This window comes from Quercus suber, unplaced genomic scaffold, assembly GCF_002906115.3.
Source record: "Quercus suber isolate HL8 unplaced genomic scaffold, Cork oak 2.0 scaffold_303, whole genome shotgun sequence".
Taxonomy (NCBI): Eukaryota; Viridiplantae; Streptophyta; class Magnoliopsida; order Fagales; family Fagaceae; genus Quercus; species Quercus suber.
Window position 1 is genome coordinate 90145 of NW_027069759.1, and position 26678 is coordinate 116822.

Sequence of the window (26678 nt, forward strand, 5' to 3'; positions counted from 1 at the left end):
TTGAAATATCCATCATTTAGTAAATTATCATATAATTTTTAAGATACTACAAAGTAGATAAATTCAACTTTTGTTTCAAATAAATGATAGCATCTTCTCTAAAAAAAAAATTATGGCATGTGATAAATAATGCTTGTATATATATTCTTCTTTCTCATCAACTTGCCAAAATAGAAACTATCTAAAACTAGCATACATTTTTTTTAAGGGGAAAAAAATTGTCCAATAAAGTTTAAGACAGAGAGAAATGAAATGGCCAATCTGAAGTCTCAACAAAACCACATAAATGAAGAACAAAGATATAGAGATAATAATGAAAAAAGTATAAAATATAAAATTTATAGAGAAACATCCTACCTTTAATTGCAAAGAGGACTCTCTCTCTCTCTCTCTTTCTCTCTCGAAAAACAAAAACAAAACTGTGGTTTTATATATATATATATATATATTGGATGAGGAAACTAACAAAAAACATAAAAGGCAATGGTGAAAAGAGACAAAAGAAGAGAGCTTTCGGAAAGCTATATATTTGGCATAAAACTGTAGAAGATGTATAGAAATCTTAAAAAATTGAAATGCCCGAGAAAAAGGGAAAAAAAAACAAAGGTGTCTCTTCTTTCTGTTTTTTTACTTCGACTTACGTATAGTTAAACAAAAAGTTCAGTAATTGTACAGTGCTAAACAAATGGACGATTTCAAACGAATCACAATTCACACAACATACACAATCACTAGTTTACAATTAAGTAAGACCCGTTTGATAAGAGATTTTTAGTAACATTATTTAAATTTTGTGAAAATATGTGTAGATAAAAAAGTATATGAAAATACGTTTTATGGTGTTTAAACATCATTAATAAACAGGAAAGATTCATAAAATCCAAAGACTATTCACCCAAATGATTTCAATCTTTTTAGTGTGCCTTTGGATTATCTTTTAGTTAAAAGATTGTTTATTGAAAGTTAGTAAAAACACTAATATTATACTTAGAAAAAAAAAATGAAACATTAAAAACTGTGCATTAACAAATAAATTAAAAAGGCAAACTCACTACTAGAAACAAAACCATTTCTACAAAACTATTTGATGATATGAATATGGTATGTGATATGAGATACACTGATTTTAACTAACAAGTAACAACTATGGAGAGATGTAACAACACAAACACAAAGGGGGTCAACGCTTTAGCAGAAGCCAAAAGAGTTTGTACATTGATAATTTTTAGTGATGTACCATTCGAAAGTGGTCGACCATGTGCTTCAACATGTTGCAAAAAGACACACACAGCCCAATAATAACTTAAAAAAAAAATGAAACATTAAAAACTGTGCATTAACAAATAAATTAAAAAGGCAAACTCACTACTAGAAACAAAACCATTTCTACAAAACTATTTGATGATATGAATATGGTATGTGATATGAGATACACTGATTTTAACTAACAAGTAACAACTATGGAGAGATGTAACAACACAAACACAAAGGGGGTCAACGCTTTAGCAGAAGCCAAAAGAGTTTGTACATTGATAATTTTTAGTGATGTACCATTCGAAAGTGGTCGACCATGTGCTTCAACATGTTGCAAAAAGACACACACAGCCCAATAATAACTTGATCTTATTTACTTGAAGAGAAAAATTACACCAAGTTAGAGAGTTGCACAACATGAAAGCTTTCAAGCAATCCTTATTTTGCAGGCCAGATCTTAGAAAATCTTCAATATGCCATAGATGTCAAGAAAACCTTGACAAAGGTATAAGGGGGTAACACTTCCAAAAAAAAAAAAAAATCCTTTCTTGAATCAATTATAGGATGTGGCATAGGAAAATACTTACGTATTTTTTATGTACGGTGAAATAATACTCTCTTCTCTCATATTCATAATAGATTACATCATAAATTTAATGAATAAATTTTACCTTAAATCTACTCCGAAAATATCTAAAAATTTCTAGGCTCTAAAAGGGTAAGATCTAAGAACTTCTAGTTCTATTCCTCTATCCCATAAGTGCAGTATTAACTATTTAACCCATCAATTTGTGGAGGGTCAAAATTTAAAAAGTTTTTACAGTTAAAGCCACCTGAGCAATAGCAAATGGGCTCCATGTAGAACAACCATAATTTAAAATCTGTCAGAATATGAATATGAAGGGGCTCTAGAATCCATAAAACAAAGATACAAAAAAAAAGAAGATTTCAATATGTTGAAAGGGAAAGGAAAGTGATACACAGATAACATTTATTAATTTAATGTCAGCACCCATGTGACAAGAGCTGCCCTTCCCCAACATGTGGGCCTAAAAAACAATATGAGACAAAGAGTTCCATAGACGAAACACCCAAAAGAAGAGAAAATACACAAAAAGTCATAATAATAATAATAATGTGAATTTTGATTGGATGGAGAAAAATACATTTTCACCCCTAACTGATAAGTGTATCTAAAAAAAATGTAAAAAGTTAATAATTGAAAACACAATAAAAAACAATAATTGAAAAGGGGCAAAATAATTAAAATATGGGGGAACCATGTTGATAATAAGATAAGTCACTTGAAATGATGAGAAGACAATTTTTTTTTATTTTTTTTTAAGAAGAGGAAATTCAAATAAAAGTAATAAAAAAAATGAAAAGATAAAAAATTCAAGAATGAATCGACTTGCAAAATAAGCCTACATGCAAAATAAATCAAGGATTCACATGATGAACTTCTCTCTTCTACTCACAATGCGAGTTGTCTCACCTAAATTCGTGTTAACGGTTTCATCCTGGTGAGTTTTGGACTTGATCAAGTGTGGTTGATGCGTATATTATTCACCGAAGTGACCAAAACTTGTCATGAGAACTTTAGAAAGACTCAAGAAAACTTAAGAATTAATGAAAATTCAACATATCAAAAATATTAAGTAATTTAGAAATTTCAAAAACAAAATAATGCAAATATAGGGTCATAAAGAGAAATATGACATTTAGGGAGAAATTAAAAAACCCATAAATTCAAGGAAAAAATCAAAATTACATGAGAATTGAGATCTAAAATTCATACGAACTCAAGAAATTTCAAAGAATAGAATAAAATTTGTTAGGATCAAAAGAACCAAAAATTAAAACAAAAAATAGAAATGGGTTGATCAAGGTAGATAATGATGAATCTTTTAATAAATTTCTTTATAAATAGAAAATGATTGATCTCTAGATGAAATTCCTGAATGATGGTTTTCTTGATAGATAGATGATTTTTCTAAGCAAATAGATGAGCGACTTCTTTAAACAAATTAGTCAAGTCGATCGACAATCAATACAAGGGTTCAAGAATGAATTTCTTCAGGCTCGTGTAGCCTTCCTGTTGAGATCCCCAAGTGTAATCTGGCTTCTTCCAAGCTTTAGACGTGTAGCCTTCCCCTTGAGGTCCAAACATGTTACCTCACTTCTTTTAAGCTCAGACATGTAGCAAGGAACCTTGAGGTCCATACATGTGACCTCACTTCAGGCTCAAACGTGTGACATTGCTTCTCCCAGCTTAGACATGTAACATTCCCCTTGAGGTCAATGTGTATCTCATTTCTCAGGCTCAAATCAGTACAAATCATCAATCATAGTTTGAAGATGTAGAACCTAAAATAACATTAGTAGAAATTTCAAATAAAAAAAAGGAAAACAAATCAAGTAAGCGACCTTAATTAGTTTGTTGAGCCATGAACAAACCCAACATTTTGGGACTGAGGCTTAGCGGTGACAGTGGAGCTAAAAAAAAAACCAGCTTCCATGTATGTCCATTTAATAAACACTTTGTTTAGGCTCCTCTAAACTTCTTTTGTGTGCTAAACATTTAGCTTGTACATATAGGTTTGATTCTCTTAGCACAAAATCCAATTCTACTACAAAGAAAGAAAGGTGCAGATGGCATTGTAAGACAAGTTACAATCCTTTGTTCTGCTCTAGTCTGTGTGGTTCAGAAACACACCTACAGAGAAGGTACAAAAGTAGAAAAGAGAAAACATCCTACTCTACTCTCAAATCAATTCATCTGTCTTTATGTATGGAATATGTATTTGCTGTTAGTAGTATGTATTGCTGCTGATGGTGGTGACCTGGTTGAGATATTCTCTATGGATCTACTCTTTTGTTGTAGGTATAATTCTGCTATACATTTAGAGAAATTTCTTCCTTCTATATGCTTCTCTACTTCTCTGCATAGATAAACAAACATGAATATCCCGATCATAAAGAAACAGTTTTGACTATAAATCTGCAAATTGTAGCTTTTTTATATGATAGCATTCAAGAAACAAAGGAATCTCTTACCCTAGCAAAGTCTATCCCTGCTGCCATGTTGACCCTTATTATAAAACCTACATGGCAAAAGCTTCAAGCCAATAAAAAACCTAAGGCAAAAATATATATCTCAAATTGAATCAACCACCTTACACTCTTACGGGCAATAGCAGGAGAAAAATAGTTTTAATTGAGAAGCACCTTAACATTCAGAAATTATTGCAAAGCCTTGTCACAGGCAGAAGTGGTGGGCAGTAAAGAGTTGTATTCTGAAGATTGAGTGGTTGAGAATGCAGCGCTCTCATTAACCTCCACCGTAGCAGCAGAGAAGTCAGAGAGAACTCCCGCTGATTTTGTAGGAGAAGGCAAAAAGCTATCAGGAAGGACCTGCTCTACATTGCTCCCATGACTATAAGGGAAAACAGAAATAAGAACATAAGGCCAGAGAATGAGAAGAACCCAAAATTACAAAGATGAATTAGCTAGAACCAAAAAATAAAAAACTAAAGCACTCCATTCAACTCAAATAAAATCAAAAGTGTGGTGTTTGCTATCATGGCTAGCCTTTCTCTTTATGTGACTATAAAGCTCCATACCTTTTCTGGTTATCAAACTCTTCTGGATTGAAACTCTCCTCCTTGCTGTTGCCACTGCTATTGTTGTCAAGACAAGCTGGATTCACCTCCTGCTTAAGGAGATGCTCAGCAGCTGCAGCAGGATTGTCAGTGTGGCCTGTAACAGCATAAAGCATCAATTGCTACCAACCTTCCACGTCTTCTGGAATTATAAAGCCACAGTTAATATCATTTGGCTACCAGTCCACAGCTTACCTTCTGCAATTTCTTGAGTGCTGCTATCGGATGGAATTGTGACATTTTGATTGATGTGAGCATCAGGCTGAGGGGGTAAGGGAACTGGAGAACCAACAGACAGACTGCGATGGTGATGGTGCGTACAATCATTCAAGTCTGGAAGCTGCAGATTCATCATTCTCCTTCCTTGGAGTTCAATGGCCTGCTGTAGTTCAACTTGCTCCTCCAATTTTCTCCTCAATAACATCTCTTGAGTATTATAGAGCATTCTAGCTCCTACAAAAATATTTCAGACTCAATGGATTAATTTTCAAGCAATGCCTGATTCATGAACTACAAATAAGAAAAAGTTCAAAATGCATAATGAACAGAATAGAATCCATTTTAAGCCTTTTCTTTTCAGTACTACCACTCACTTCAAGAACCTAGGAAAAGAAAAAGAGAAAGGATAAAGGAAACAGTCTAGCGTGCATGCTGTCAGCTTACCAACATGGAGGTCATAGGGCTCTCTAGCGTCGAGCCCAGATGGGCTCAAACAAGGAGCAAATTCTCCCCTCTCCAGTTGCTGTTGTTGATGTTGCCTCCTGCATTCCATCAAAAATCTATAACATCTAAACAAGGAGTGGACAAGACAAGTATATAGATAGAAAAAGAGCAAAAAATTCCCATACTTATCCGGAACTTTTCCTTTCTCCTTGTAAGGCTTGACAAGCACACGTGAATCACATATAAAATGAGGATTCCCTTTGGCCAAAATGAGCTTCACAGTATCTGGGTAGACAAATGTAACAAATCCAAACATTCGCTTCTGCTGGTATGGAATCCTTACATCTTGAACTGGTCCAAAATTGCTTCACAGAGAGATGAAGAAAAATTATAATTAATTTCCTTGATTTGACTTAAAATAATGCATGCAGCCATGCATCTTAAAAAAAACACATACATTCATCCATTTAGCTTAATAACTTGATATACATAAACAAAAATATTTTTTCTTAGCCATTTTCAAAACCATTCTTTCAATTGCTAAAGAATGGGTCCCATTCCTGACAATCCTCAGAAGTAATTTTGAGTGCTTTTGCTCATAGCATTCTTCAAGAAGAGCATAAATACAAAGAACACTCGATCAAGTGAAAAGGGTTGTCCAATATGTACAGTCAGCTGAGGGAGTACTTCCATACAAGTCTATTCTTGAGAGGCAAACATGTAAAAACATCACAACCAACAAGCTGTGAACTTCTCCTGCAAAAAGTAAATGGACAGAGAATGCTACTTGCTAAAAACTTTACAGTCAGCTATTGGTGTGAACACAAGATATAAGCCTCGAATTACACAAACCTATGGATTTAGACACAAAAATGAAGACGCCCCAACCTGTGGCCTTATTGATAGAGCCTACTATTGGTGTAGCCTAAGACTTAATAAATTAATGTTTATAATCTATTTCACTTGTGTAATTGTTTTTTTTTTTCTTTTTTTTTTTGCCTAGCTTAGTAGAGTATCCTTTAAATATTGTATTATTTGTGCCTTTCTATATCCTTATCTATGAAAAAGTGTGTAAAGATTAGAATATGTTTAATATAAATATATATATATATATATATTTTTGTTTTTTTTGTTTTGCGGTTTTTGATATAATAAAGAATTCTAAGGCACACCCAACAAATTAATGATAACAAAAATAGCAGGAATCAAATCCATTTCCATGTTTGAGGTAGACTGTACACAACAGGTGGCTTGCTAACTCCTTGGTCGTAATATCTACTCTTTTTGATAAGTGGACATAATGGAGTTCAATTATATGGCTTAATAATACATAAACAGCTTACTCTCAAGAGAAAAAAAACCATAAATAGGGGGAGAAGATGAGTTAAAGACAAGCTTGTGGGTTCAAAATTGCTCATTTTAATTAGTGATAATCTAAAAAGTTTTATGTACGGTGAAGGAAAAAGTTTCTCATTTTTTACTTTTACATATCTAATATATACTCCATTGAAAATGGACCACGCTACTTTATCATTCACTCTCATTTTTAAAAGCCTATTTAGCCTTCTGTGTGACAATTTAGGATCATGGTTCAAACCCTCCTTTTATATTGTTTATAACTATTGATTTAACTTTTTAAGAAAGAAAAAATAAGGAGAAGCTCCTTATATCATGTTGTATAGACTGATAGAACATTAGGAAATTATATACCCACATTTTTTTTTATACTACTACTAATTTATATTCTAATTTGAAAAGTGGGTGTGTATCATAAGTTATTTTTGAATTAAAATTTTGACCATAAGATTTAAAAATTTAAAATGTACATTACAATTTACAACTACCCTATAGTTTTAGAGATAATGACAAATAACCCTTTGATATATCTCTCCCTGCCTTTCAAGTAAAAAGTAATAATACTTTTTATTTTTATATAAGAAATTTGTGCCCTTACTTTTGATTAGACTACGAAATATTTAGAAAATTTTATAGACCAATAGTATGGCAAACTAAACATAGAGAAAATTACAATTTATCTATTTGTGGTTTGGCCGAAATTTAAATTACCTATCTGTTATTTGAAATTTGACACTTTACCCACTTGAGGTTAATTCAATTAGATTTTTATAACTCACCTCTGTTAAAAACAAAACTAAATATGTAATTTTGATATACTTTTATGTCTCTCTTATCCAAAAACACAAGAAATATAAAATATAAAATCAAATAAGATTTATTAAAAAAAAAATCTATCCATCAGAACATTTGCATCATGAAATTTCAAACCGCAGGTAAATAATTTAAATTTTGGTAAATTTTAAATAAGTAAAGTGTCAAATTTTAAACTATGTGAGTAAGTTGTAATATACACTTAATCATAAGATTTTCATCTTTACACGTGCCAAGTCTAAAGTCTAAACAGCCTGTTGGGTAATTTACTTTTTAAAAAAAAAAAAGCATAAAAGGAATCTTAGAAATACACATAAAATAATGTATTGTATATATGTAAAAGAAAGATACCGTATAATACTGTGTCAGAATGAGTAACATATAAAATAATATTATTTTTAACTTTGGGAACAGCGCGTGTGATAAAAAGCAGTCGCAACTTTTTAGCTACTAAAATACTGCACGTTCTCTTAACTGTTATAAGTTTTCTTCCCCAGTACACTGTGATGTAATCTATTTTAGATTTTTTGGAACAATACAGAACCAAATGGTGTTGCTAACGAGTTTCAACTCTCGTGTGTTTTCCAACTTTTTGACCCTTTGATGCTTGTGAGTTGTGTAAAAGGTAAAAATCGGATGGTGTAGATTTGATGTGGATGTACGCATCAGAGAAGGGAATCGTAGTCAATTTGAGTGTTTGGTCAAGATGTCCCTCTTATCCCGTACCAAGAAAAATAATAATAATTGAAATTCAGTTCCTTCCAATGAGACCCCTTGACTTCCTTATTTCGCTCAAAGGGCATCATCTTCTTTTATAATTAATTATTTATTGTAAAAATTAATTACATTTACACTTTCCTCAATCTCGGGTTTAACTTAAAGATTCATATTTACGTGAGAAGATGATATACAAGATGCTTTGAATTTTTAATGGGCATAACTTGATAACTTGTCCATTTTGAGTGTTTTATTTAAACTTTAAAAAAAAAATTTAAGAGTTGTTTAACATTTTAAATAATAGATTTGGTTGAGTTAGAGGGTTAAAGAAGAGATATGATCGGACTCAATACTATCTATTTTGAGAAATTACCATTTATTTTTTAAAAAAATTTGAGAACATTTATTTTAAAAATTTTAAATGGTTATAAAATACTAATAAATTTAATCATTTTACTATTATTTTAATATTTTTAACAAAGCATAAGTTATTATGATTAAATTAATATCATTTAAATTATTTGGTAACTCCACTATGGAATTTCTAAAATAGCAAAATTTTATTCATTAATTTTGAAGCAAATATGTCACATTTGATCACATATCACATTTGAAATTTTAAACAAATGTTGATTATTACAACTTTAGTATTTATTTTAAAATATCGATGACTAAGTAAAATCAAATTCGCTAATTTTAAAATTGATGGATAAGATTTTAAAAACTCTATGTTAAGAGCTCTAGATGATCTCACTCCATTAGGGTCAAATTCGCTAATTGGACCAGAGTTTACTGCACTGCATCAATATCTTTGCGATTACTCAACCAATACTTTCTACAAAGTAAAATGTTCAGGTTCTTTATGTGCCTCCAATGATTATATAAGGGTTTCACTTATATTATTCTCTTCCCTTAAACCTTTTTATCACAATGATCATTTTGTCCTAATAATGAATTTGTCATGATGATTGGAAGGGCTCTACTATAAAGAGAAGAAATTATGGTTTAATTAAGAATCCTAGCCATTATTGTGCTCCAACTATATCCTTTACCATAGGAAACTCACCTCTACCTTTTTCTGGTGCATTAGTAAAAACTTCAAATCTAACAAATCTAAATACTTCAGCGCTTTAGCAAATATAATTTAGTGTAATAATCACGAAGGTAGCTTTATAGCATCATTCTTTTTACATGGAGGTAAGGTTGGATGGGTAAAATTGATGACTCAAAATAGCAAACACTTTTATCTCAACGACATATTTGTGGGTTACAATTTTATTAGGAATTTGCTATCAAATTTTCAATTTCATGTTTATGTAAATATTTCCCCAGGTCATAATCTAGGGCACAAATATCAAAATATAACTTGAGAAGGAACTTAATTTAATACAAGAATGATAAAAATCGTATAATTAATAGAGATGAAGCTTCATCTAGAAATACAATATTAATAGTAAAATGAATTCTTTATCCGTTTTATTTAAAATTGAGGGGATCATTGTTTGATCAAATTTTATGTGAAAAATCACTCATGAAGGAATATTTGACACCAACCGTAATACATTAATAACAACAACGTTTCTAAAGATCTTATGGTTTAGGTCTTATAGACTAGAGGTATTTGTGACAATGACTACGTGACAACAATAAGATTGCTCACTATCACAAACAAAGGTATCTATCACTTGCAGATTAATAGATTCTTGACCTTCATGTGATAGGTTGATTTGGACATTGCACTTGACATAATAAAACTTGTAGTATAGTGTATTGCTAAAACAAATTAAATCAGGAACAATAAGACCCTCCTAATTGTATTGAGGTGGCCAGCTATATCACATAAAAATGAGGGTCGATGTTGACACCCTAACTTCATTAGGGTTTAATACAGTCTTTATCTCAAACACCCAAATATATCTAATTATATAGTAATCCACCACATATTTTCATTGTGGTTCAGGTGCTTGTCTACTCGATAAGCAAAGGCATCGGCAACGAATTGAATCCCTTTAAGTAAGCAATTTCAATTGTATGGAAAAACTTTTGTACTTGAATAATCTGGATTCTACATTAAAAAAAGAAAAATAAGAAAAAGAAGAAGAGGATTTTCTGCTCTAAAAAACAAATTGATCTCCACAACCACCAACAGTGACTTCACTGTATCAATGATTCAATAATACACATGTTTGGTGAACTTTTTTTGTGTGCCTTGACTTGGTGGAAGATGGACATATTACGATTGAGTTTGACTTGCATCAAGGACTCTAATCGCTAACACTCTTGCCGAAGCAATTCGCTAGTTCAAAAAAACTTAAAACAGACACAAGATTGAAGAAAATCAATTATCTTACTAAACTCCTAATTAATATACAAAAATTGTGTAGTTGCTAAGCTTGTACCAACAAGGAAATTGACATCCCTAGTCAAAGTTATGTAGAGTTCCAAACTCATCCATTACCATCTCCGCAGTAGAGTTCTTAACAAATTTAATGTTTTTTTTTTTAAAAAAAAAATTCCATTTTCCTTTCAATCACTGTTATTTTATAACATTAAATCTCCCATATTAAATTAATCCTTCAAGCACCATAATGAACTTAGTATTTGGAGTCTCAATCAAGTGTCGACAAACAAATTGAAAAATAAAGAAGAAAAAATTTATGCTATTTAACATACATCCTTAAATCAAATTCATTACTCATTAATGTATATAAAAGAAACATATCTCTGAGAACAAATTAATCTTTCTTTCAAAAATTTTGTTAAGGGGGGCCGCTAGACCAAGTAGCTAAATATTCTATGGGGTCCATTAACATTGAGCTTTTGAGTCAGTTCAAGTTTGTGGGGAACTCAAAATTTTTATTTAGGGCCAATTCAATAAAAAAGTTAAAGTGCACATGTTATGAAATAAGAATTTAAATTTTGGGACATTTTACAACACATAAGGTGGTTCTGCCACTATTGGATGGTACATATTCACTGCTGAGGGGCCAATACTAAACACAGCAAAATAAAGTAGTAAGCATAATCTTTACTCCCATACCAAGGGACACACACCAAAACCCATAAACCAAAAAATAAATAAAAACATCTATATGCATATTGATATTTGAATGAGGTTAAAGATTGAAAGGGAGAGGAGTGAGTGGGCATTCATATATAGTGTCAGAACCCATGTGACAATGTGGCCCTTAATGTTCACCTAAAAGAAACCAAAAAATGAGACAAAAGAGTCCCTTAAAGTGGCCTTTAATCACATGAAAGAACAACCTTTTCTTGACCCCAATTTATTTATTTTATTTTATTTTTAAAAAATTTCCTTAAAGTTTTTCTGTATCATAATCTAATGGGTGACAGATGCAAATGCTGCTGCAAGGACAATAAAAACTGAAAAAAAGTGAGAGAGAGAGATACAGCTTTTACCACCCACTTCGTCATGCCATGCCACTCCAATTTTCCATTTCGAGGTTCCAAATCAGTATAGTTGTTAAGCTTCTGCTACAGTTGCTTTAAACTTTCTTGGGGGTCTAGTACTTCTGTACAACATTTATATATATAATATATAGATTACTTCTGCATGTTACAGGCTATCATTTTACTCGGGAGGTTTTTTTTTTTTTTTTTTCTTATTCTATTTTGTACTACCTCACAAGGAAAGAAGCGGTGAAAGATAGGACACAGTGAATTTAACAACATGATACTAATATTAGTTTACTACTAGACTTTCTTCTACTATTGCTGTGTGGTCCAGCACACACTAGAGAGTGAGAGTACACAGTAAATTAAAGAAGAGAGAGAGAGAGAGACCCCACTCTCTTTAAATCAGTTCATCTGTCTTTTTACGTATGCATTATGTATTCATTGTAAGTAGTCGTAGTATGTATTTTTTTTTTTTNGAGAGGCAAACATGTAAAAACATCACAACCAACAAGCTGTGAACTTCTCCTGCAAAAAGTAAATGGACAGAGAATGCTACTTGCTAAAAACTTTACAGTCAGCTATTGGTGTGAACACAAGATATAAGCCTCGAATTACACAAACCTATGGATTTAGACACAAAAATGAAGACGCCCCAACCTGTGGCCTTATTGATAGAGCCTACTATTGGTGTAGCCTAAGACTTAATAAATTAATGTTTATAATCTATTTCACTTGTGTAATTGTTTTTTTTTTTCTTTTTTTTTTTGCCTAGCTTAGTAGAGTTCTTTTCTATTCCTACTACAATAATAAGTTTGGGACAATATTTAAGGCACCCAAGGTTCAGTATTGTTTTATCGTTTGCTTGATTAATAAAAATTCTCTTGAAATTTTTCCAATAGGCTGGTGCTGACTCCAGCCAACCCTAGATGATGATTCCTAGGTTTGTTCTCTCTTGCTTAGTGTTGATTCCAAGCAAGCCTGGGTGTTCATTCCTAGGTTATCTTTTTGTATCTTTCTATTCTTCAATTTTTTATTGTACATCCATTTTGGATTTATTCTGAGTCAAAATTTTGCATCAGATCTTGTTACTACATTGGCTTTCATACAGCTTTAACTAATTCAGAGGAATATTTCAGATATCAGAATCAGACACAAATTTAAAGGAACATTCCATATATGAAACATGCAAATTATGCATAACAGCCATAATATTAGAATGAAGATATCAGACATTTTCATGACAAAATAGTACAGGCCTAATACCGTTCCCTCTCTGAAACATCTATTAATCCAACGACATTGGGGAAAAACAGCAAATTATAACCATCTCAGCATGACTTGTCCCCCCACCCCTAAAAAAAAATGTAACAATGCGTCTATGACTGGTCATGCTTCCTGCAGGATTTTTTAAATTTTAATAATCATTTGTTTTACATGGATTATAACAGAATCTTTAACTGTACTGGATTATAATAAAAAATCCTCTTCATTTGCTTTGAAATGGAAAGTGTCTATTTCATGGTGAAGATTTAATTTTTATTGACTCTAAAAACAACAAAGTATAGGTGCCATGTCAGTTAAGATCTCATTTCACCAAACACAATGATACATGATTTTAAAATGATGTGGCATCCTGTATACCTTTAAATTTATGAAAAACTAAACCTTCACAGTAAAACATTCCACCTCCATTTCAAAATGAAATGTAAAAGATCCAGATATGGGTTAAGATATACACAAGCTGTTGACTGTTAGTAGGTGTATTGTGCCTGGAAGAGAATATGGCATCTAAATCAGGCTTTGGGTATAAAATCCCATTGTGGATATTTACTTAAATAATTACCAGCTCTGTCATATTTATTCGTTCTCTCTGAACCAGACTCAATGGCATTGGTAAGTTAGTGTCACTTTAAAAAAATCAAAACAGAGAAGTTCTACAGCAAAATTGTGGAAGAGGAATAGGAGTAGGATCACAACTTCAATATTTACTAAGTAGATGACTAAGGCTGAAGCAACGATCTCTTTGCACAAAATAGAAGTAGATCCACTGAGATTTGTTTTTAGGAGGGGGAAAAGGAGGTCAGAACACCATAAGATTCAGAAATTCAAGGATCATAATACCTTCTTTTTTTTTAATTTTTAGTTATTGAGAACTAATAGAAAATATCAAAAGAATGATAGCTAAAACCCAAACAACATTGTATAGTGGGATATCTTATACAAGAAGCACAAGTCACAATTTCATAACTACATTTTAAAAGCAATAACACAAGATGATTCACAAACTTTTATCCCTTACAGGGGGGGAATTTCAACACAACTCTCCGAGAAAATTGCCGAGCGAAAAAATTGCAACCTGAGTTTTATACACTAAAGTTACAGTTGATGCTGTCCTTGAAATGGAAGGTGACCATAACAAGCTTAGAGTCCAGCAAAGAGGATGTACATACCTCTATTTTAATGGACATGGTGATGTCAAGACAAGGATTCCAAAATGTGGAAGATGTAAAGTGGCAAGTCAGTATAAACTTGGACACCAAACATCAACTCTAAAGTTCCATTGGCAAAAAAAAAAAATGTATTGGTCAAGGTACAAGAGTAGAAAGGCTTATAGCCATGTGTTCAATGTAGGTCAAAGCCCTTAATATAGATCATAATTGTTTATACACCATTGAAGAATGCATGGCTGCCTCAGAATGTTCAAAGATAATATTGCTACTATAAAGGCTTTTAGTATACTCCCAATATGGTTCAAAAAAGATTGCCAAGAATGCCTTTCTACAAACAAAGCTATAGTTTATCAAGTTGCACCATTTTGCAGAAGCAAAATCAATTCATCCAAAATCAACACATGATTAAGAAATACAATATATGGAAACTTAATTAATGATGCTGATATTGCAGCAGCTTGGTTCTTATAAGATTATTATAATTAAATAAAGAGTGTTCTACTACCTAAAGTACTCCGAAACATCTTCATCTCTAAAAGTGCTGTCAGCTGGAAAGGTCAAGTATATCTGCCTAGAAGCTGAGTTCGCCTTTTCTGCAGATGCCATTGCCAAAAAATCATTCCTTTCTGGTCGGCACCGGCCAAACTTATAAAAATCTTCCCCCATCATGAAGGCTGCTGCTGCAGCTGCGCCGCTCTACAATGCATCACCAGCAAAATACCTCAATAACCAATCCGAAGCTAAAATAAACTAAATAAATCAATAACCCTTGTCCTCAAACCCAAAGTTAAAGCTTACCAATTCATTAATTTGAACCAAACAAACTCCAAACTAACAATAACCTTCATATATTACTAAAACAGAGACAGTAAGTTAAAAAGGAGCAAAATGGGTCATATCTCAAGTGTACCTCTGTGGGTCATTGTGTTGTTGCAAAAGGAAATTCATGTACTTGTTGTAAGCTGAGTGTGAATGTGAAGGTGACACTCCACCACCAGCCATGAGGTGTTGTGCAGCAGCCAATCTTTGTTGCTGTGCCTGTGCAGCCTTCAATCTCATCATCTCTTCATGAAGTTCAAACTCCTCAAACTTACTAGGTGAACCCACAATGGTGGGACCACCATCCACAGACTCGGCAAAGCCACTACCACTATGCACAAACTTGCAATTACTACCATTTTTGCAAAACCCTCTCGCAAAGTAAAGGCAAGGCTTGTACCCAGTTCCCAAACCGGGTTCTTCTGACCCGAAACACACATCACTAGCCGAGTAACTCCTTTTGTGGAAATGGGTCTCCCCATTATTCCCGAATGTGCCCAATTGTGCACTCCATGACTCAAATCAAGCAAATCTGAAGACGACGAGTCGTTTAGGAAAGAGAGGTAGTCGTTGAGTTGGTGCTCGTCTATGAGCTCAGTGTTAGTGACAGTACCAGCAGTAGCTTCATAACCGTTTTTGTGATGTGGGAATGAAGGCAAAGCAAGCGAGGCGGAGCGAATATTATCGTACGAAAGCAAAGGGCTTGAGTTTGGGCTAATGGGGTTGTTATTGTTGTTTTGCAAAGCAGAAAGCGGCCAGGAATTTGAGGAAGGAGAAGATGGGTTTTTGGGATTTTTAAAAAAATTTGAGAACATTTATTTTAAAAATTTTAAATGGTTATAAAATACTAATAAATTTAATCATTTTACTATTATTTTAATATTTTTAACAAAGCATAAGTTATTATGATTAAATTAATATCATTTAAATTATTTGGCAACTCCACTATGGAATTTCTAAAATAGTAAAATTTTATTCATTAATTTTGAAGCAAATATGTCACATTTGATCACATATCACATTTGAAATTTTAAACAAATGTTGATTATTACAACTTTAGTATTTATTTTAAAATATCGATGACTAAGTAAAATCAAATTCGCTAATTTTAAAATTGATGGATAAGATTTTAAAAACTCTATGTTAAGAGCTCTAGATGATCTCACTCCATTAGGGTCAAATTCGCTAATTGGACCAGAGTTTACTGCACTGCATCAATATCTTTGCGATTACTCAACCAATACTTTCTACAAAGTAAAATGTTCAGGTTCTTTATGTGCCTCCAATGATTATATAAGGGTTTCACTTATATTATTCTCTTCCCTTAAACCTTTTTATCACAATGATCATTTTGTCCTAATAATGAATTTGTCATGATGATTGGAAGGGCTCTACTATAAAGAGAAGAAATTATGGTTTAATTAAGAATCCTAGCCATTATTGTTCTCCAACTATATCCTTTACCATAGGAAACTCACCTCTACCTTTTTCTGGTGCATTAGTAAAAACTTCAAATCTAACAAATCTAAATACTTCAGCGCTTTAGCAAATATAATTTAGTGTAATAATCACGAAGGTAGCTTTATAGCATCATTCTTTTTACATGGAGGTAAGGTTGGATGGGTAAAATTGATGACTCAAAATAGCAAACACTTTTATCTCAACGACATATTTGTGGGTTACAATTTTATTAGGAATTTGCTATCAAATTTTCAATTTCATGTTTATGTAAATATTTCCCCAGGTCATAATCTAGGGCACAAATATCAAAATATAACTTGAGAAGGAACTTAATTTAATACAAGAATGATAAAAATCGTATAATTAATAGAGATGAAGCTTCATCTAGAAATACAATATTAATAGTAAAATGAATTCTTTATCCGTTTTATTTAAAATTGAGGGGATCATTGTTTGATCAAATTTTATGTGAAAAATCACTCATGAAGGAATATTTGACACCAACCGTAATACATTAATAACAACAACGTTTCTAAAGATCTTATGGTTTAGGTCTTATAGACTAGAGGTATTTGTGACAATGACTACGTGACAACAATAAGATTGCTCACTATCACAAACAAAGGTATCTATCACTTGCAGATTAATAGATTCTTGACCTTCATGTGATAGGTTGATTTGGACATTGCACTTGACATAATAAAACTTGTAGTATAGTGTATTGCTAAAACAAATTAAATCACGAACAATAAGACCCTCCTAATTGTATTGAGGTGGCCAGCTATATCACATAAAAATGAGGGTCGATGTTGACACCCTAACTTCATTAGGGTTTAATACAGTCTTTATCTCAAACACCCAAATATATCTAATTATATAGTAATCCACCACATATTTTCATTGTGGTTCAGGTGCTTGTCTACTCGATAAGCAAAGGCATCGGCAACGAATTGAATCCCTTTAAGTAAGCAATTTCAATTGTATGGAAAAACTTTTGTACTTGAATAATCTGGATTCTACATTAAAAAAAGAAAAATAAGAAAAAGAAGAAGAGGATTTTCTGCTCTAAAAAACAAATTGATCTCCACAACCACCAACAGTGACTTCACTGTATCAATGATTCAATAATACACATGTTTGGTGAACTTTTTTTGTGTGCCTTGACTTGGTGGAAGATGGACATATTACGATTGAGTTTGACTTGCATCAAGGACTCTAATCGCTAACACTCTTGCCGAAGCAATTCGCTAGTTCAAAAAAACTTAAAACAGACACAAGATTGAAGAAAATCAATTATCTTACTAAACTCCTAATTAATATACAAAAATTGTGTAGTTGCTAAGCTTGTACCAACAAGGAAATTGACATCCCTAGTCAAAGTTATGTAGAGTTCCAAACTCATCCATTACCATCTCCGCAGTAGAGTTCTTAACAAATTTAATGTTTTTTTTTTTAAAAAAAAAATTCCATTTTCCTTTCAATCACTGTTATTTTATAACATTAAATCTCCCATATTAAATTAATCCTTCAAGCACCATAATGAACTTAGTATTTGGAGTCTCAATCAAGTGTCGACAAACAAATTGAAAAATAAAGAAGAAAAAATTTATGCTATTTAACATACATCCTTAAATCAAATTCATTACTCATTAATGTATATAAAAGAAACATATCTCTGAGAACAAATTAATCTTTCTTTCAAAAATTTTGTTAAGGGGGGCCGCTAGACCAAGTAGCTAAATATTCTATGGGGTCCATTAACATTGAGCTTTTGAGTCAGTTCAAGTTTGTGGGGAACTCAAAATTTTTATTTAGGGCCAATTCAATAAAAAAGTTAAAGTGCACATGTTATGAAATAAGAATTTAAATTTTGGGACATTTTACAACACATAAGGTGGTTCTGCCACTATTGGATGGTACATATTCACTGCTGAGGGGCCAATACTAAACACAGCAAAATAAAGTAGTAAGCATAATCTTTACTCCCATACCAAGGGACACACACCAAAACCCATAAACCAAAAAATAAATAAAAACATCTATATGCATATTGATATTTGAATGAGGTTAAAGATTGAAAGGGAGAGGAGTGAGTGGGCATTCATATATAGTGTCAGAACCCATGTGACAATGTGGCCCTTAATGTTCACCTAAAAGAAACCAAAAAATGAGACAAAAGAGTCCCTTAAAGTGGCCTTTAATCACATGAAAGAACAACCTTTTCTTGACCCCAATTTATTTATTTTATTTTATTTTTAAAAAATTTCCTTAAAGTTTTTCTGTATCATAATCTAATGGGTGACAGATGCAAATGCTGCTGCAAGGACAATAAAAACTGAAAAAAAGTGAGAGAGAGAGATACAGCTTTTACCACCCACTTCGTCATGCCATGCCACTCCAATTTTCCATTTCGAGGTTCCAAATCAGTATAGTTGTTAAGCTTCTGCTACAGTTGCTTTAAACTTTCTTGGGGGTCTAGTACTTCTGTACAACATTTATATATATAATATATAGATTACTTCTGCATGTTACAGGCTATCATTTTACTCGGGAGGTTTTTTTTTTTTTTTTTCTTATTCTATTTTGTACTACCTCACAAGGAAAGAAGCGGTGAAAGATAGGACACAGTGAATTTAACAACATGATACTAATATTAGTTTACTACTAGACTTTCTTCTACTATTGCTGTGTGGTCCAGCACACACTAGAGAGTGAGAGTACACAGTAAATTAAAGAAGAGAGAGAGAGAGAGACCCCACTCTCTTTAAATCAGTTCATCTGTCTTTTTACGTATGCATTATGTATTCATTGTAAGTAGTCGTAGTATGTATTTTTTTTTTTGTTGTTGTTGTGGTTGATGATGATGATGATAGTGATGGTCATCCTCGCTGAGATCCATGTTGTCTCTACAGATTTCTTTAATGTGGGTATGATTTTTTGGCTGTACAGCTAGGAGGATTTTCTTCTATTGTATATTGCTTCTCAAATCTTTGCTGCACAGACAAACATAAAAGCAAAACATATAATGTTAAAGACCCATTTAACCAAATATTCAGCAACATGGTTGAAGATCTCAAAGATTGATATATTAATCTCTTTAAGTAAGTCTTTTACCTAGCATATTGAAACCCCCTTGCTGGCCATTCTCCAACTCTATTAGCTACATTCCATGCCCAAAAGAAAACCTGAAAAATAATATAGAAAAGTCACAATAAAGAAAAAAAAAAAGATTGTTTTTGCACAAATCTCTCATTTTTGCGGATTTGCTTACCTGGACACTTGGCAAACACATTTTTCATAGTAGCCATGGTGAGTGGGGAAGCTGAAGGCAGCAATTGGTTATTGTTAGAAGATAAAGTTGAGGTGTTTTCATTGGCTTCCACAGGAGCAGTGGAGAGAACAGTGTGGTTGTCATCAGCTGACTTTTTTGGACAAGCAAATAGGCTATCAGGGAGGATGTGCTCTAAGCTGTTCACAATACAAATGGAAAAAAAGTTAAATAAAATAAAAGAAATAGAGAACAACAAGAGCCTAATTAATGATATGAACTAGGCAGCTAAGTTGAAAACAAAAAAGAAAAGCAGATTTCCCAATGCAGCATACAGCAGGAATTGACTATAATCTGAGCAATATTATGTTTCTTTGCTATTGTGGGTAACCCTTCATTGCATCAAAATTTAAAGTTAATACCTCTCAGAGAGTTCACTTTCTTCAGGATTGGATTTCTCTTCCTTGCCACTGCTATTAGAATTGCCATTAATATTACAAGCTGAATTCATTTCTTTCAGTAGTTGATGTTGATCATCCTCATCTTCAGCTGGGTTTCCACATTTCTCTGCAGCAACAATTTCCAAAAAAAACACCATAAATAATTCATTATTTTTGCATAGTATGAAACAATGAATTCCCAGTTCAATGTTGAGTGACAATAGTCGATGATAGCTAACCTGTTGGGACTTGTTGATCAATGCCATCAGGTGGAAGAATGAGAGTTTGGTTGTTGGGAGTGTGAGTTAGAGTTGGTGAAGGAATTGGGACCCAACAGCAGATAAGTTGTGATGGTATTGATGAGGATGATAATGCTGATGATTATTCTTGAAGTCTAGGAGTTGGAGATTCATTAGTCTTCGCCCTTGTAATTCAATAGCTTGTTCCTCTAGTTTCCTTCTCATTAATATCTCTTGGGTATCATAAAACATTCTTGCTCCTGTGTTCACTTCACACGATAAGAGCTTCAAGAAAGAACAACAGAATATGTGCCACAAACAAAAGAGTTTGCTAGATTGTTATATACATAGTTGCTTACCAAGGTGGAGGTCAAAAGGCTCTCTGGAATCAAGCCCAGATGGACTTGAACACATTGAATACTCCCCCCTCTCCAATTGTTGCTGCTGTTGGTGTTGTTGCTTCCTAAAATTGTACAATTAATTAACAACAACAAAAACATCAACGTAGAAAGCAACCAACATATAAAACAAGAAGCCAATATAGAAAATATGTTTTGTAGTACTTGTCTGGTATCTTTCCCTTCTCCTTGTAAGGTTTAACAAGCACACGCGAGTCACAAACAAAATGAGGGTTCCCTTTGGCCAAAATCATCTTCACTGTCTCTGGATAAACAAATGTAACAAATCCAAACATTCGTTTCTGCTGGTATGGAATCCTCACATCTTGCACTGGTCCATAAATGCTTCAAAAACCACACAATCACACAAAAAAGAAACCACTTTCTATAATTACAATTCCTTGTCCACTAGAAATTCCATCTGAGCGAAAATCCTAACAAACTAAAAAAAAATTGAAGTACCTAAAATAATTGGAAACATCTTCTTCTCTGAAAGTACTATCAGCTGGGAATGTCAAGTAAATCTGTCTTGAACCTGGATTCACAATTCCACCCAATCCTATTGATGAAAAATCATTGCTTTCAGGTGGGCAACGCCCAAACTTGTGAAGCTCATCCCCCATCATCAATGCCGCTGCTGATCTGTAGCATTATCAGAATGCCACCACAAAATATAACCCATCACCAATCCAAAATAAATTTAAAATAAAATATAAAAAAACCTCATAAGCAAGACTCATTCAAAATCAAAACTTTACACTTTATGGTAATACAACACGTGAAATCACACACAACCCAAGACAGCAGATAAACCAATATCCAAAACTAACGTTCCATTAAGAAAAGAGGACCCATTAAAAAATGAGCAACTTGCGCACACTGTACCATGTAGAGTATGAACTTCATGAACAAAACACCTTAATTAAGCAAGACACATCCAAAAATTTACAAATTGACAACTTGAACTAAAAATGGCATTACTAAAGGAGAAAATAGAAGGGTGTGAAGTGCAATAATAGTACATGGACATATTTAAATCGTGCATAAATATATACATATATACCTCTGGGTGTCATTTTGTTGTTGCATTAGGAAGTTCAGGCACTTATTGTAAGGGAAAGAGGCTCCAGCCATGAACTGAGACGCCGCAGCCAGTTTTTGTTGGTGGGCAGCCTTTGATCTGAGTAACTCTTGGCACTGTTCAAACTCATTGAGTTTGCTGGGCGAGCCAACATTAATAGCAGCAGTAGTAGTAGCATCCACTGAATCACTGTGAAGAAACCTGCAAGTACTGCCATTTTTACAAAACCCTCTCGCAAAATACAAGCAAGGCTTCCATCCAAGCCCAGAGCTTGCATCTTCAGACCCAAAACACATGCTTGGAGCCAAGTAGCTTCGCTTATGAAACGCGGATTCAGCATAATAAGCACTTGGATCGTACAAATCATCCATCTTTGAATCATTCAGAAAAGCAAAATGGTCTTGAAGTTGGTACTGATCATGATCAATGAGTTCACTAGAAGAAGAAGAAGAAGTATTATAAGGCAATGCAGAAGATAATAAAGATGATGATGATGATGACGATGAGCCGGAACCAATATTACTGGTTTCCTTAACAACACTAGCGTAAGAGAGTGAAGGAGTTGAAAAACTAGTACTGCGAGGCCAACAAGCACTGTTTGAGGATGGTGAAGATGGGTTTGTGATCATCATGTTGTCAAAGCCATTGCTTGTCATTCTTGAAGAGGACAAAGGATTAGTAATAGGCCTTGAGATGGGGTTGAACGGTGAGGAAGATAATGATGAAGGGGTATTAGGGTTTGAGTTTGAAGAGAGCCCTAAGTTGGTTTTGGCTTTGAGAATGAGATTGTGAAGATTTGTGTCTGGTCCAAAAGCCAAGCGTATCAACTCCTTCTCACCATGGTCTTGTAAGAGAAGGTACCCATGATTTTTGAAGCATTTTCTGGGTCCAATGTTTGGATCCTTGAGAAAACAACCTTAGTAGCTTCATATGAATCCATGGTAACAAGCAAGAAAGCAATCTAGCAAAAGTAAGCACTACACTATACTTAGTATACTGCCTAAAGCTTTTTAGGAGGAAAAGAGGAGAGAGGGAAAGAGGCAAGGAGTGTGAGTGATTGAGTGTGGACTTTGTTTAAAAGAGCAATAATGGGTGGATTATTATTTTAGTATTATAATGATGGGTGTTTTTGAAGGGAATGAAATGAAAGTGAAAAGCAAAATGTACAAAAGAGGTGGGACTTTTCTTTCTTTCTTTCTCAGTTTCTTTCTCCCATGGCCATGGCCATGAAGTGAAAGACAGAAAAGAGTGGTGCTGTAGTAGTAGTAGACTAGTAGGGGTTTGAACTTTGAGGTTGAAGATGGGTTAGAGAAAAGAAAAGAAAGAGAGAGAGAGAGAGAGAGAGAGTATCAATTCAAAGGTGCTTTGGCCCTTTGGAGGATGCTGCTAGCCACAACTTTTGGTGGCAGTGCATACCTGCTGTAATAGCTGCCTTGGGAGAGTAAACTCTCACTTTTTGTGTGTTTTTTTCTTTTTCAATTTTTTTCTCTCTCTTTTTGTATGTGTTTTTTTTTTAATTAAAAAAAGGTTTTGTGACATTTTGAAGTTTGTCTCAGCACTTTGCAGAATTGGACAAAACTAGGAGAGTAGATTCAGATCTGTCTAATAACTTGAAAGGGAAATAAAAACACTACCAGTCTCTCTAAACTTGAGCAAGCTCAGCTCATTCACTGAATCTAATTAAAAGAAATTGCTCCATTGGTGAAGATTCATTATAGCATCCAACTATCCTCACAATAATTGAGACCAAATCTATAAGAAACTGTAGCTATCATCATAGATTTGGTCATGACCCTTTATAATAAAAACCAAATCAAATTTGCATAATCATGAAATTTGAATACACAAAAATGAAAATAAATTGAAATATTTCATTATTTTGTTTAGGTTGTGATTGTTCTGCACGAGCTACAATGGAGCGTGGAGTTTATCGGCAAACGTGAGTTTGGAATTGTGCACGTTCACTTTACCATCATTCTGACAAACTTCTTCTCCCGTACTGTATTTGATCGGTGATGGTTTTTTTTTTTTTTTTTTTTTTTTTTTTTTTTACATTAGATTAATATCTGGAGAACATCTTTTGGTGATACTGATATACATGAGGTCTGATACAAATCCCAAATACACACCACTAAGTTTTGACTTCCATCTCAAAATCATAAGAAGAATAGACACTATTTTTTTTGAGAAGCAAGAAGAATAGACACTAGACACCTCACAAAATCATACCCTCTAATAAGGTGTTATATTTATGTCATATTGATAATATTATGTTATAATTCTTTAAAAATTATTTGTGTCATCATATAGTACCCATGTCTATACTCATACTCATACTCATATTGGTGTATGTACTTTTTAGACGAAAAAAAAAAAATTTAAAAAGTTTTTAGGGATGACTTGCTATCATTCAAGCACAAGTGTTATTATATTACCTAATGAATATTGAAGCTGTTCAATTTGAATTTATGGGAATGATGACATTATATTATCATGATCAAGATACTGAATTTAATGTGTATGAAAATATATTTTCCTTTTTGTAAGATTTTTTTTTTTTATGTTTATTTATTGTAATCTTGGTCAATCTTGAAAATATTTGATGTCAATCGAAAAATATAGGTCAAAATTGTTAAATATTGTCAATAAATTTTGGTAAAACATTTTTAATCTTGACTCTTCACATACATATCACTCCATCTATCTTTTCTCGTACACAAATGGTGGTATAATAGACAAGAATTGGTGGCTAGTAGGAGGCGGCCTGTAGTGGTTGTCAATAGTGGACGGTGTCATTCATGGTTGGGTTAGGTAGATCCGGTTAAATCAGAGTTGATTTAGTTGTTTGTGTAAATTCAATCGGGTTTGCATCAATCTGGTGGATTGTGCATGGTGTGGGTTGGGTTGTGAGAAAGGAAAATGTTTTGATTGATCACTCTTAAATATGCAACCAAACACAAAAATAAAAAGAAAAAAAAATCCTAAATCATTTTACATCAAAAACTATTTTACTATGAAAACAAATAAAGCCAGTAAAACTCATATTCCAGCCATATTTTACCATCTCAAGAAAATATAAAAATAAGAGAAATAATATTGTTACAATATTGTTTTTAACAAATTATAAGTGATAAATAATGAGTAATTTGTTTCCATAAAAAAAAAAAAAAAAGTAACTTGTTGTTAGCCACTATTAGCAGACAAGAAAATAATTTCAATAATACATTCAAATTATATTTAATACTAATTTATTACATAAAATTTATTGTAAAAATATTATAAATTATTTGTCAAAAAAAATTGTAAATTAGAGCTTTCTTAAAAAAATAATTAATTGTAAGTTTACCGTACGTTTAATACTACTAAAATTTAAAATGTTTGTCAGTGACTCCAATTACTTTTCCCTCTGAGTACTTTGCCTTTTTGGCTTTTTCCCTGGAAGGCATTATTAGAAGGGAGACATTTGTAATTTCGTCCTTTTATTTAAAGCCTCTTGGATAATAATTCAATCAGGGTTGTCCTTATCAAGGGGGCCCATGTCCTTAAACCGAGGATCAGAACTCCTGTGGGTTGAAAGCAGCCCAACCCATAAGTGATATATTAGTTTCAAGGGTTGGGCTGGCCGTTTAATAAAAAATTAGGAAATTCCTTCTAAATTATAGAGATTAATAATAATTTGCAAATTACATCCCTTAAAGTTAGTAAAATATTTTGATGTTGCCCAAAAAATAATTTGGTTAAATTTGTTATGTTAAATGATTTTTAAATATTTTTTATTATACTTTTTTTAATAATTAATTATATTATATTATTTTATTAAGGAGAAAGGAGAGAGAGAGGGTCATGGCTCATCTATATCGTTAAGAACAAAGACCCAAGATGAGAAAAAAAAAATGGAGATGATAAGGGCTCATCCCAACAATACAAAATAGCCCAAATGGGCAAGATTATGAACTAGAAAGTTTATATGTTTGGGAACAAATTTAGAATCCCTACTCAAGAATGAATTCAAAATAGGCCTAGTTTCTATAATGAAATCCTCAAATTTCGGAGTTCAAAGCTAAAAGATTGATAAGTGCACAATGTGCATTTGATAACGAGTAATTCTACAGCCACAAAATATTTTACAATATTTTTACAAAATGTTAATATGATCAACTTTTTATTAGTTTTCATTTAGGCTCACCATTAATATCACTTTTTTATTTACCAATAATCACTTACCATATTAGTAGTTTGTAAAAAAATTTGTAAAATAATTTGTATTTTTATCATTATTCTTTGATAACATATCCCCACAAAGAGAATTTGATGATTTTGGAAGGATACTCAAACAATGAATAACATTGAATGTATGAGGGGAAAAGGGTATAATAGTATATTTCTTTCATATTTGAATTTTTGTGTAGGTATAATTTTTTCTTTTTGAGAATATTATAGCCATAGGTATAAAATTAAGACAATGTCATAGAATTCAAATGATAGTTCAGTAATAATAACATTATTTATAGTGATTTATGTTTGTTGCTCGAGTCACCTCCTCTCCTTTCCTATCTTGAAAAAATAAAATAAAATAAAAATGTTGCTGATCAGTGATTGGATATTGTAAATTACTATAAAAATATGAAAAAATGTTTGAA

General features: G+C 32.6%; 1 protein-coding gene across 1 annotated transcript; it reads right to left on the minus strand.

Annotated features, from left to right (window-relative positions):
- Positions 1-3602: 3602 nt before the first annotated feature.
- Positions 3603-23513, minus strand: LOC111989611 (zinc finger CCCH domain-containing protein 22). The gene is given in 19 exon segments (XM_065782458.1): positions 3603-4196; positions 4312-4358; positions 4483-4690; positions 4878-5013; positions 5112-5369; positions 5580-5677; positions 5765-5944; positions 14838-15026; positions 15243-15482; positions 15590-15773; positions 19884-20080; positions 20303-20447; positions 20560-20679; positions 20682-20819; positions 20919-21022; positions 21123-21302; positions 21420-21599; positions 22021-22900; positions 22903-23513. Coding segments are annotated over 17 exon segments (3498 nt in total). The 5' UTR covers positions 22979-23513; the 3' UTR covers positions 3603-4196; positions 4312-4358; positions 4483-4497.
- Positions 23514-26678: the final 3165 nt, after the last annotated feature.